A 14469-nucleotide genomic window follows, 5' to 3' on the forward strand; every position below is an offset into this window, starting at 1 on the left:
GAGAAAAAGCGTGTATTTATATGCAAGCTTTATACTGATATCTACTTCGACTATGAAAACAAAACTTGCTACACACATTTCTTATCCCCTGTAGTAATGTTCGAGATATATATATGATTTGTGCGCTTTCATCCGGGGCCACTCCAAGGAGTTTAAAGTTGATGGGAGGGATTTGTGGAGGCAATTTTCTCGACATTCTCCCAGTTTTCCCGGTTCAAGTACGTTATGGACCCCAATACATAGCACCTCTGGAAAGCTTGTTTCATGGAGAAGAAAATCAAATATAAACCATGACTCCAATGAACAGCGTTGATGCAGTAGATATTTCACTACGAGTCTACGATTTTCTTTATAGTAATACGGTTAATGAGCCCCAGGGCATTACTCCTTTGTCCGTGGCACCCAATTTTTTGTGCATGAACATATCTTTGTTATGCTTATGGAATGGACATTCAAATGTTCGTGATTCCAATAACACAGTTTAAGGTGAAGAAAAAAAGAATATTTAACGAAGTATTCCAAGGGTTGAAAAGAAATATTTATACAAAACATACCCCAAATAAAATAAACGCATTAAACGTACCTCAGGACTTGCGCGTTGCCAAAAGCTTCTCGATTATTATTTTCTTGATCAACCTCTCCGTCATCGTTCCTGTCACTGCTTGACCCTTCCGTGATGATTCTAAGATCGGATGATCTTGGCCTGATGTTACCATGAAAACGTTCGTCCTTCACAAATACACCTAATGGTAAACGCTCCACCAAACATAATGCTTTCGAAGTTAGTTTCCAATCTGATATTATTTCATCCTTATTCGTTTCAAAAGCGATATTCACTACATTCGTTGCAATTTCTCTTTCCTTGTATTCCAAAGCTATAGCAAGAGGATCTTTATGATCATTAATATTACCAGTACATAGTTTATAATTACATTCTTCAAATGACTCGTTTTCGATTTTCATTTCAACTTTAATATGAGCATTTTCTGTTTACATTTCAATTTTATTATAAGCAAGGTTGAAATAATGTAAAGGCGTTTTGGTCGCACAAAACTGTTGATGTTGGAAATTTGAAACCTTCAGCAGTTGACGTTCAAGAAAAACCAATAGATCTGAAATCAATAAGAAAAATATTATTCGTTTTAACAAAGTTTATGAGCTGGCCACGAGAAAACAACGATAATTGCCGCTACAGGTAAATTGAGGTACTGGATGGAATGCTTTGGGATCAGACTAGGAATGTAAAAAGTATTGAAACCATTACTTTAAAAATCCGAAATTTTGCTAGTACTGATACTAAAATATCGATATACCTAAATACCGAAATATCCAACTACTGACCAATACCCGATTTTCTACAATCTTCTCTCTTGTCAAAGAAAAACCTGTTTTTTTCTTCCACTTACATACGAGATAATATAGTAGCCCAGTAAATTTTTGATATGAAACTAATTGATAATTAGCTTAAAATTTCAGGAATAGTTCCTCTTTACATGCAGAACGAATCCTGAAATGTCCCTTAATTTTCCATGTTCGCTTCTATCCAAAATGGCCACCAAGAACTTTGGCTTTTATGATATTTTTCGACGCATCTAAATTAAATACATTTCAATTATGAAAAAACTATGTATTCTACAAGAATTACTACTTCGATGTATACCATAAAATGACCAATAAAACAATTCCATATATGTACGTATTAATTTTACTTATGACGCAAGGCAACATTTTTGCGCTGTTAAGTTTTAGCTGAACTTAAAATTTGGATACATTGATAAATCAAGAAAAATGTTATTAAATGTTTCTTGTGGGGCATTTTTACAGTTTATACACAAAAAATATTGGCCGGTCATTCAACATCATTATCGCTGTCATCAAAATCGTAAGAGGGAGAAGCTGAATTTTTACAGATCTCTCCTAACCAGGAGGTACAAAAGTTGGAACCTGTCTGTCTTTTGCATCGATATGATTCGTCACAGTCCGTTCTTGATGTTATTTGCAGTCACACGATATTAGTTCTAGAAGTTTTTCTGAAGCTGCGGGAAGTGCTGAAGACACTAAGTTCAATCTACCTTTATGAACCAATCCGATTCAGTAGGGTTCAAGTTGTTCTCTAGCCACTGCTGGACTTGAAGATAAATCCGAAGTGAATGTTGTGAAGCTGCTGCACTTACTGAATCAGAAATGAGTTAGTTTTGAGTTTAACGTCCATTTCAGCAGCGAGGCTACATGAGACGGGACCTACTGATTAATGTGGAATCCGAACCACATGAGCGCCCACCGCGAATCGAACCAGGGTCTCCCAAGCCAATGTTTCAAAATGTTTCCCCAATTTCAATTAACTTTTGGTGATTGTATTGAGGAATGTTGAAATCTGAAATCAAAGAACACAATTCGTCATTCTGATTCATCAACTTGAAAGCTGTAGATTTCCCGTTTCTGTATTTTGTAGACGTAGTGTCACATCCAGTTGTGTATAGGAAGAGAAAGATGTCCTTCATCGGCCCCAAGCTATTTGTGTTTTGGTTATTTCGTAATTGAGTAGGTTTTTAAGAGGTAGAGTCATGTTCCAGGATACCTCGTGCAATTAGAATTGTAAGCAGATTTTTATTAGTACCTTTTACTGCAAGTGATCTGGCATTGGTCTTACTTTCATTTATTGGAGTTGAGCAATTAGTGTATTTGCGTCTCGATCTGACTGCATCAGATTGGAAAAACCCATCATTATTGAATTAGCCTCGATTTCTTCTAGAAATTTCGCAAAGGAATAGCCTGTTCAGTCTTTGCCACCATGTTTTAGTCACAGGCAATAGTTGCAAACATTTTTGACATCACCCTTTTTGGCCTTTCCAATATTTTAGTTTACAAGGTGCAGGTATATCCATCAAAAACCACTCCCTCACATGGAGAGAAGCGTCCCTGCACAAATCTAACATATTTCGGGCATATAACTCATTCTAAGTCAATGCGTGAGAAGAACTCCTCTCCGTGCAATGGACGAGTAGGTTGATGGAGCCTTAGCACATGATTGAACTGATTCAATGATAGCTGCTAAAGCTGATTTTGCATTCTTCCTCAAGGAAACATCATCAAAGAGCGAGGGTGGTTGAGCAGCTAATTTATATTTGAGATGATCTCGTAAATTTTCATTTGACTTTAGCACAGCAGCAATCCTGATAAACAACTGATGCTGATTGAATATTACACTTTCATTTTTGATCATCAATGGATTGCTCGTACCAGAGATTTTCATAAGTTTGTTTTTCCTCTGAAGTTTAACTTTTTCAAAGGATTCTAGTTTTTCAGCAACTTCATTTGCACTGTCACAATTCGTTTTATCATCAGCAACCAACCCGGTAGCTATAATTATCAATAAGTGCTTAGGACAATTATTGAAAAGATTGTGAAGCGTAGCGATTAGAGTAGCTTTGTCAGATCCGAGTCATCTCATGACTGTCTAAAAGGTCGATATTCTACGTTTTCAGGGTGCAAAACGTTTTTCATAAGTCCTCCAAAAGTTCTGATACTTTCTTGTTTATAGGGCATGAGGAAACTCATCTTGATAAAGTAGAATCAGCCACTCCTCGAGCTTGTGTTACTCTCCACGCTAACTTTCAGGGATTTCATAAGACACTGTTCTATTATTATATCTGGCGATCTCTACTCCATACTTTGTCTTTCCTTTAAATAGTAAATATCCTAAATTCAGCGATGTCAATATTTTCATTCAACTGTTTCACTTTCTGTGCATATAAATAGGCTCATTTGATCTAAAAATGTGAACCTGCTGCGTGAAAGTAAGGCATCATTGATCATATACAATACAAATATAATTCCCAATCCCTAACTAGATCTGCCTGAATGTAGACAAGGATAAGTTTGACCTGTTCCATATACCGTAATCTAGCAGCTCTCGAGAAGTTTCCATTTTCTGCACCCTTTTCAATAATGTCGATTAGTTGTTTGATGCTGATGCTCTCTTGAAGATCTTAAAAAATTTTTTGTATTTTTATCCATGGGTTCATAAATAGTGTCTCGAATAACAGTTTTGCTTCTTTCGTTAAACTCTTTTAGAGAATGTACAGGAAGTATAACATACAGAATAATAAATATCAGAAAATGAACCCTTAGTTCTTTGGAATAAGCATGACCATTCTTCATTTTTTTAAACTAAGTTATTCGAATACAACCCCCCGCCCACCAAACACACACACACACACACACAGCTCCTCGATTCTACTGCCTGACATTAGGTGTCCAATAGTGCCTAGGTAAGACATTACCAAATGAAACCCACCAAACTAAAAAACAATTTTTGACAGATCAGTCCCTGGCTCGTGCACTATAAGTATTAAAATACACTACAATTTATCAAACAAGTTTCACTTCAGTATAAACTAATAATTGTGCACTGTTTACAACCAAAGTTATTCTTATATGGAATTACCCTTAAGTACTATGGACGAAAATAATCACGTAACTACTATGAAACGGTCTGACAAACTGTATTGTTGTTTCACATTTTCTGAATAGTAGTTTTATTGCATATTTTTTAAAATGCTATCCTACATATCTTAGTTGCTTATAGAAAAATAAAACATAGTAATTTCACGATGGAAAGAAAGCTTTATATTTTTACTACAATGAGAAAGAGAACATAGTCAAAATTTGCAACAATGCTTCCATTGTTATCCTAAAATTGTAAATGTTGAAATATTCAATTGTTTCTCCGTTTCTATGTAGTCAAAATAACACTAATTTAAAATATACTGTTCTTATAGATGCACTAAGAATAAAAAAATACAGTAAAAACGGAGAAAAACGTGGATTATTAGCTTTTTTAAACTTACAAGAAAGTACTGTTATAATGGTACGGTTATGTTTTCTGTAGTGAAAAGGTAATGAATAAGACTTATTTTTGGTTCTCATTTGATGGCAAAAGTAAAGAAAATACGTTTTGCCCGTAAAGAAAGTATCGCACTAACTTTTCTGACAGCATGCACTTTCTTCAGATAGGCATTTATATATTATATTTTCTGCACTACAAGGAAATCGGTAACCCACACCATTGACACGAATACCTTTTCTTTCCGCTTACAACTCAGTGGTCAGAAGACTATGTTTTCCTCTTCAACTCCTTGTGCGCGATGGTGGGAAACTCACTTTCAAGCTGTAGTATGCTCTTGATTGAAAAACTCAGTTCTCATGGCACATGTCCGATGAAATATCTAGGTTCTATGTAAGGCCTAACAAGTCTTTTTGTGAACGTTTTCATGAAAACACGTTTTGTCATCACAGCGGACTTAGCGTAGACTTAATGCAAGACATATGCATTGACACCATACGCAACATCCTCCAGCATAAAGAAAATTGTCAATGGATACAGCCTTTTTCTACGACTTGATGTGTAATCTGTACATCTTTTGTCTAGCGTATCCACTCCAACTTTACTCATTTTATAAAGTATGATTATTTCAGGTTTTTCCGTCTCTGTGTCATTATTTGATGTGTGGTCGAAGACGAGCCCCACAGTAAGACTCAGAACTGCTACTAATCAATAGACAACGAAACACAACTTAACATCAGAATACTCACGTAACTACTATAGTACGTTTGTGAGACCGCTCGACCCCTCCAGCGCCGCGCACACGGGATCAACTATAACACGAACTTCACAGTACCTAATCATTTGCTAGACAGGAAGGTAGACGAAAATATCCACTTGCCGTAGTGGGACTGTGGAAAATATAATAATACGAAAAGCCCAAGCGGTCTGAGAGACGGTATATAGTACTTATGGGTTAAAGAAAATAAAATTTAAATTTTTGCTTATGTTTCAGTCACAGTTTGTTCAAAGTTGATGCAATTTTCACTGGAATATACACGAAACATTCATAAATGATATTACCACATTGCAGACACAGAATGCTTCGAAACCACCTAATATTACATTTATCGCGTACCGCTTCTTGAACAACTACATAATGGCGCTTGTTTTACTAGAATAGATAGCACGATGTAAACAGTGACGGAACTGCAATGTGGGTAGGAGGGGGTTGCAATATTTATAGAATTTACTTAATTTATGTGGTTTAGGAAGCCACTTCAATCAGAATTGACATATGGAAAAGTAACGCAGAAACATTCATAATTATCTATCAAGTACCTTCTTGTACACAAAAAGTTCAACTTTGAGGCAACAACGACCGTTTTACTAAGAATTAAATACGTCAGCAATTTTTCTGCCGACCTTAATTTTCGAAACTCCCGTCTGAAAACAAAAATACAAAGAACTTTTGGATCACTTCTTACGAATCGAAAATTGTTTCAAAGTTATATGGCTAAACAGATTAATATTAAATTGTAACCCCCCCCAAAATAAATAGCATTTTCACCTAATTGTCAATGTATACTAGTCTTACACCTAATAGCTACAATGCTTCCATTGAATAAATCTACTTTTAAATCACAACAGTCATTCTTGCAGAGTACACAAGGTTTTACACAATCGAAAACTGATGTTTCTTTTACTGAGATATGAAGGAAAACAAAACATCTTCTGGGAGAGTAGAGTTTGCATCCATCTCTGATCCGCTATTTTGGTTGGAAGCGGACATTGAAAATTAGAAATCTCTAGGAGCTAACTCTGCTAATTTCAGCATATTATGTATTTATTTCACATCCATCCTATTTTTGGCCTAAATTCCCTGGGTTATAGGCCTATGTTATCTTTCTTTAATATCAATATAATTGTCTTGTACATTATTACATTTTATCGAGGTACAGATCTTGATTTTTTTTTCCTTTCCTTTAAATAAATTTACCAATACTCAATGTACGATCAGTGTTGCATGAGTACAGAAAACGCCAAAATTAAAACATCTTCTACTATATTTATTAATAAAGTAGAAGATATTTTAGTTATATATTTTTTTTAAATAAACACGACAGCAATGCTATGCAAATTTTCCACTTAAAAATGGATAATATTGTCAAGACGTACTGTAATATGTTGTAGAAAGATTTGCTTGTTCTAGGACACAGAAACAGGTCATTTTCTCTGTGTGATATAGTTTTCGAGTACATCTTGGAAGATTTACAGGTAAAACAAAATACTTTGCATAAAAAGGCATGAGAAGATATATTTTTAAGGAACAATTTTCTGTAAGCGACAAAATTTAATACAGATGTATTTTAGGTTTCCAAATGTAGGGGTATTACCATAATCATTACAGGTGCTTTACTGCTGATAAAATAAGTAAATGCATATGAAAAACGGCTCACTTACATGCTACTTTATTCCAACGGTGTATTTCTGTACAGTGTACAGATGCTGTATTCTATGTTTACATGTGTAGCGTTACTAGTATGAAACCATTGTAAGTACTATCGAAACATATTTTAATCTCCTTGTTTTTACTAACTTACGCATGTAAACACCTACGCTCACATGCATACACCGTTTGCACACAGTACCGCGCTCCAACTGCCCTGAATCGAACCGATACCATTTGTTCATTTTAGTGGCCGCTTAGCACAGGTTGGTGATTTTCTACGCTGCAGTTGTTACGTTATACATCCAGAAGCTGCAGTTATACGCAAATCGTGAAAGAATTTTAATTTCTCAACAATCACTTCTGGTGGCCCCATCTAATTTTATCTAGGCCTAGTGACATTTTCATGTTGGCAATCGCAAATCCTTCAGGGGACAATCAGAAGGAAATTGGTGAAACAATTATATGTAAAACTGCCTAAAGTAAAACTGCACGATTTCCTCAACATTACAAAAAAACAATCGTATACTATCTTTCTCGTTTTACAAATATTGGTTTGAGTCAGACGTGACTTCTACTACTTTGCATCATAGTCACCAGATAATCTTCTAAAGTTTCTTTCTCTACGACAGTGATTGGCTCCTCCCGGAGCTTCAAATTTCCCCTCAGGATTCTTCCGATCGGACTGAAGAACGCTCACAGGCGCTTCCGCAATATTTCTTTCAATCTCAGTCAGAAACCTTCTGAACTCATCAATTCCACAATTAATTCTCGAATGAAAAACTACCATTCAATACAAAACACACCGAGACTACTCTCACATACAGACGCGTTTGGAATCAAAATTTGTGTTCTCCTTCGTACTTACACGAAGTTAGGAATCTTAAATTTTACCCTGAATTTCATAGATCGTAGTTTCGTTAATAGATGAAGCGAAAATCCTCCTTACTGTTATGTTGGTGTTCTAATACGATATCGGTGTGTATCTTGTCTTAAAACAAAAATGGCGAGAAAACATATTTGATAATGTCATATCCATAAATTTGGGAAAATGAATTTAGTGAACGTCCTGAGAATATTTTTCCTGTAGAGGTAGGTCACACGTGACATATCAATTGTTTTGGTCCAATTTTGAATACAAGAAAACTACCAGTAGCAAATTAATCCCTTTTGATTTTTGAAATTTGCGAGTGAATGATTGTAGGAAGGAGGGGAATGCAGAAGGGATCTTTTCCACGTTATGCAATTACTAGGCTGATCTCAGGACTCACATCCGAGCACCAGATACGCACTGCCTGGATCACTTACACGGCTTTATTTCCGTTTGGTGGTCACTTAGCACAAATTGGTTTGTTTTTAATTGTAGCTTTCTTTTTTTCTATACAAACCATGAAAGAATTTATCTTCTAAACAACTTTTCGTTCAATTTCACTATAGACATCCATAGTATAAATAATAATAGAAGTAGTAGTAGGAACATCCTAGAAGCCCCGTAGAGATTGGTTTGGTTCTCTTCTCGACATAAAATGGGCAAATTTAAGACACGCCTAAATTTTCTGTACATTTTAGAATCTGTGGATTCTTATAGTAAAATAGCACCCAATTATCTCTGGTGGATCCCGTGAACTCTATCTATGCTAAGTTCGGATTTTGTGATAAATTCTAAGGGACTATGCAGGTTCCACCCTCACATAGATAATTAAGACCACGCTGCTATAAATTGGTAATATATTAGATAAGTAGTATAGGGGTAGGAACTAGTGATGGGTAAATTCCCTGGAAGATATTTCTCGGGAATATTTCTAAAAATGGGAATTTCCGGGAATATATGTACAATCACAAATAAAATTGCATTCTATTACTATATTAGATTTTAAAGTTAAATTAGTTTTTTTTATCACGGTCTATTATTACTATTGTCCCCAGAGGAGTCTTTAAAATGTATATTCTGAACGATGTGATGTTATTTTATTAATATTTTATTATATTTAGAGAGTACGCATAAATGGATACTTATTTACAATATGTTCTATGAAAGTAAATGTTTCAAAAATTGTATAGTAAGTCCACATACTTTTAAACCGCAAAAAAGTTTAAATTTACATGTATGTAGATTTCCTAAACTTGACTCTAATACTGATATAACCATATTTAATTCTGAAATGTTATAAACAAATTAAGTTGTGTAACTGCCAGAAGACACATGCCAAACCAATTTGTCAACATTTGCGCATAAATATGCATGTTCACAATATTTGCAAGATACTCTCTTATCTTTAAAATTTTGCATGTAATGTTGCCACACACGACATTTCTTGTGTGAAACTATGCCCATTACTCGAAATTACATGCTTTAATTCACATGTAAAAGAAGTTCGAGTACCTCTTCAGAAATTCGAGTCAGAGACAGGAGACAGACCGACGTCTATTAGTAACGGTGGTTCAGGGTTTATTAATAGTATTTCATCTTTATTTCTACATAATTCTACGTTACTGTATGTAGTGAAGTAGGTAAAAAGTAATTTAAAAAAATGTATGTTGCAAGGAAGAAGAACAAGAAATGTTGAATTTATTTAAAAAACACAATTGGTAGTTGCTTTTGTTATTGATTCCGTTATTATGTAATGTATGTAAAGTTGGTGAAAAGAAAAGTTAATTAGTTATTGACGTAGGGTCAGAAGAAAACCTTCGATATAGAGTGATTGTGTAAAAGAGATAAAAGTTAAAAAGAATTTAAGATAAAGTATAAAAGTAAAAGTAATTACGATTATATTGGAATGTTGAATTTGGTGTATGAATTACTGGTCTTGATAGTTGAGTGGTAGACAATAGATCACTGCCACAAGATATTTTAGTTCTAACGAATTGGCGACGAGGATTAAACATGTTACAAGTTATACAATTGCCTTTTTTCGATACCTTAAATACTGAAGAAATGGATGTGGAAACATATTTAGAACGGTTTGATGAATATTGCATTGCTCATGACATTCAAGAACAGAAAAAAATCAGTCTGTTTATATCTGACATGGGCAACACCGTTTCTCAAACACTAAGAGAATTAGCAGCTCCTAAAAAGTGCCAAATTTAAAATACTAAGAAATCAAAGACATGCTTTTTTCGAATTTCGATGTACGTCCAATTTCATTGTCGAACGTAACAAATTACATAATTTAAAGCAAGATATTGGTCAACCCTGGCAAAATTATATATTGCAATTAAGAAAGCACGCAAACAAGTGTAATTTTGAAACTTTTAAAAGCGATGCTATTCGTGATCAGATTGTCTGGGATTGCAAGTGAAATAGCTCGTAAGAAACTGTTAGCTACCGCTGAACTTTCTATGGACAAGGCCATCGACATTTTAAATCAAGTAGAACTTCTGCAAAAACAAATCAGGGTATCTCATCAACCAGAATATAATGTTGATTTCATACCCTATCAAACAAGAGAAACTAGAGCAACTTGCCTTAATTGTAGAGAAAAATATTCACAAAAGGCATAAAGTTGTCGTGCATGTGGCAGGTCGCATGTTGTGGATCAATTTCCGGCGAAGGGTGTTCAATGTCATCTGTGCAAAAAGAACAACCACTATGTGCAGTATATTAAACTACAACGTAACAATACAACGCACTGCGTAGATAGAGTGCCCTTACTGGACAATGCAACGGTTCCAGTATAAAGTACTGGAAATTCACCTAATGAATATGAACAGGCTCTAGATAATTTAGCTTCACTGGACCGGGAACAAGAATATGTTTTAAATCCTGTAGATGAGTTTCACATGAGTAGTGTGTTGGAGGTGGAATTAGATGAAAGAAGTGAGGAAGAAACAATTGATACCAGGAATTATCAGGCTTCATTTAACGAAGAAATTGAAGCTGAAGACGTATTAGAGATGGTCACGTGCAACGGAATAGAGTTACCTTTTTTAACGGATAGGGAAGTGATATCTATCGCAACTTACGATAAATATCTCAATAATTGTATCTTTATACCAATCAACAGAACGGTCATGAAGACTGAAGATCGTTTGTATTCTTGTTGGGTAAAACTACGGTGGCAGTGCCGGTTAACGAAAGGGAATACCTAGTTGATCTCCGGATTTGTGAAGAATATTTAGATTGCAACATAACAGGTTGTGATTGGTTGCAATTCTTCAGATCAAAAGAAATATCTCCAGAAGGGTACCAGTCAAAGGAAGTTGAAAGGTATGATTACAACAACGACCAGTTGCAACAAGAAAAGAATACAGTAATAACGCCCAGTCGTAATTATCTAGAAATGATTGAGAAGACGAAAGAGAAAAAGAACCAAATTGAAAAGGAAGAAGCAAAACAATCAAATTCATGAAAGGCCTCCCATGTGAAGGTCGTATTATCTGACAAAGATGAAGAAACACTAAAGGATACAACATATGATATGGATAAAAGCAGTAGTCACATAGTTGAAACGAAGGAACTTCTGTCCACACTCGAATCTAGTAATGGATTACAGGGGAAGGAAGACAAGAAAGGTCGAAATATATAAAACAGAAGACTGGAATTTCGCTACGAACTTAACAAGGAAGGTCGATTCTAAAAGACATCTTTCAAAGAAAGGAATTAGAAAAGGAGAAGGGGATACTTCAAGAATCGCCCGAAGCTTTTCTTCAAGAGGGACATCAGTTTTGTTTTGCGGATAATTCTAGGTTGGACAATGGAGCACGAGATACCAGACATCGTAAAAGGGGCAAAATAAATAATACTGTTAATGAGAAAAAAAGTAAGAGTTAACTTCTTTTTAAAAAAAAATGAAGGGGGAAATGTTGTAATAAAGCAGGTAAAAGGTATTTCAAGAAATTGTATGTTGCAAAAAAGAAGAAAAAGAATTGTTGAATTTATTTTTTTTTTTAAAAAATATTGATACTTGCTTTTGTTATTGATTCCGTTATTATGTAATGTATATGTAAAGTTGGTGAAAAGGAAAGTTAACTTGTTATTGACGTAAGGTCTGAAGAAAACCCTCGACATAGGTTGATTGTGTAAAAGAGGTAAAAGTTAAAAAGAACTTAAAATAAAGTATAAAAATAAAAGTAATTACGATTATACTAGAATGTTGACTTTGTTATATGAATTACTGGTCTTGGTAATTGAGTGGTAGACAATAGGTCACTCCCTTAAGATATTTTAGTTCTAACACTTTACAAAATGGTTCCTTTTCATCATTTGTAAATTAGTAATTTGCCACTTTTGGCTATTGTTTAGCTTTGGTGGGCCACTTATGCACCTACTTTTTTGCGATATTCTATTCCGATGCGGTCGTCTTATGGTTTCATTCGTTAAATTACGTTACCAACATTAAATTCAGACAGCATTGCCGAACGAGCGTTAGCGAGTGAAGGCGGGGTAGAGTCCCGCAGGCTCGTTGTTTTCCATCTTCGTTATCAACAATTCACTTTCTTTCTCACATAATCACTTCCACTTATCTTTACGGTCTGTTACAAACCCCCTGCTGCCCTAAAAAAAATGTGTTCATACTACTTTGACTACTTGAACACCACTATCAACTCATTTGTTCCGGAAATCGTCCTACTTTTTTCTAGTTGTAGGCTCCAATAGTAAATAACTACGGTACCCTACTTTTTACTGCACATGAAATGGAACTTCATAACTCATATTATTAGTTGGCTTATGTTTAGCAGAAGGGGTCCAGATTTTTTCTCTAAAAAATGTTACAATTTTCGTAATTCCTGTTTACATTCGGTTAGTTTAGAGTAGGTTATTTTAGTTTAGGTTATGTTAGATTAGTTTAGGTTAGGTTACGTTAGTTTAGTTTGCGTCATATTAGAGTAGGTGTCCCGCATAATTTTCCAAAAAATGGTAGAATTTCGCTTATTTCTAGTAATATTAGGTTAGTTCAGGTTAGCTTATGTTAGGTAAAGTTAATTTGGTTACGTTATGTTACGTGTAAGTACTTGCATCATTCACTTCTCCTGTAAAGTTTGTGTTTTTACGTGCTTTTGGACTCCTTGTACTAAACATACTCCTATTAGTTATATAAAGTACACTCAAAGAATTTTAAATTTTTAAACCACAAAGTTCTTTAAAACCTAAAAGTAAATCATACTAAAATAATGTAATTAGTCATACGGTTCTTATAATATGGAAGCAAAGAAATGGAAATAAATTTCTTCCCGAGAATTTATAGGCCAGGGAAACAACCCGGATGTGTTCCCCTTTTTAAAATTCTTTCCCACCGGGAATATTCCCACTCTCCATCACTGGTAGGAACGGGTTAGCTTAAGGTTGGAGAAGTTTTGACCCATTTTCATAAACTTCATATTTTCTCTTTCTGTTAATGTGTATACCAGCTGGAGCGGGCATTGTAAAGTTGCATATTGGGAATTAAAAATTTTATCAACTCACGTTGGTATATTTACTTCTATAAAAACAATAAGACCAAAAATAACTGCTCAGAGATACATCATATAGGTCAGAGATGTAAAAATATATATATATATATATATATATATATATATATATATATATATATATATATATATATATATATATATATATATATATATATATATATATATGCTTCATAAAAAGATTTTTAAAATTAAATCTGTTCTCCACGCGGTTGCTGTTTCTATAACTGCCCTCACTACTCTTACATTCTCAGGTTCAGGTTCAGGTTCAAGGTATTTTCCTTCCTTCTCTTCGGAAGTTTGGATCCTGGAAAAAAAGAAAAAAAAGTAAGTACTTTTTTTCATTTAACTTTTTCCATTTTCTTTTTCCACCAAAATTCAAAAAGTTCTTTGGTTTTTTCCATTTCTTTCTCACTTAGTTCCCTTCCATTTACATTAAAGCCTAGCCTCCAAGCTAATTTAACCAAATTTCCTTCCTCTTTCATTTCATCGATCCATTTCCATTTTTCCCTGATTTTTTGGGTTTCTTCACATTTTAACAATATGTGTTCTAATGTTTCATCTTCTTTAAAACATAATTGACATTTTTCATTCACTTCTTTAAATTTTTTCAGTCTTATCCCTGTTTCAAGGCTCCCTGACCTGGCTTTGAAAAGTAAAATGCTTCCTAAATCATTGTTCATGTAATTTATTTTCTCATAACTCTTTTTATGTGTGTATATTCCTTTTAAAGTGCTCTTCTTAACAACTTCTTCATACCACTTTTCCTGCGCTTTCTCTTTAA

The 14469-nt window shown here is 34.4% G+C and overlaps 1 protein-coding gene across 4 annotated transcripts in view; it reads right to left on the reverse strand.

The window, feature by feature from the left end:
• Positions 1–13988, reverse strand: part of LOC145685801 (uncharacterized) — a 28585-nt gene extending 14597 nt beyond the window's left edge. The window contains exons 1-2 of one of the 4 annotated variants that reach the window (XM_081758351.1): positions 13932–13988; positions 584–1112 (exon numbers count right to left, since the gene is read on the reverse strand). In XM_081758351.1, coding sequence (XP_081614477.1) covers positions 584–963 — 380 coding nt within the window. In that variant the 5' untranslated portion in view covers positions 964–1112; positions 13932–13988. The other 3 variants (XM_081758349.1, XM_081758352.1, XM_081758350.1) reach the window with 3 other exon arrangements.
• Positions 13989–14469: the final 481 nt, after the last annotated feature.

The sequence above is a fragment of the Thermobia domestica genome, chromosome 5 (assembly GCF_964235325.1).
Source record: "Thermobia domestica chromosome 5, izTheDome1.hap1.1, whole genome shotgun sequence".
NCBI lineage: Eukaryota > Metazoa > Arthropoda > Insecta > Zygentoma > Lepismatidae > Thermobia > Thermobia domestica.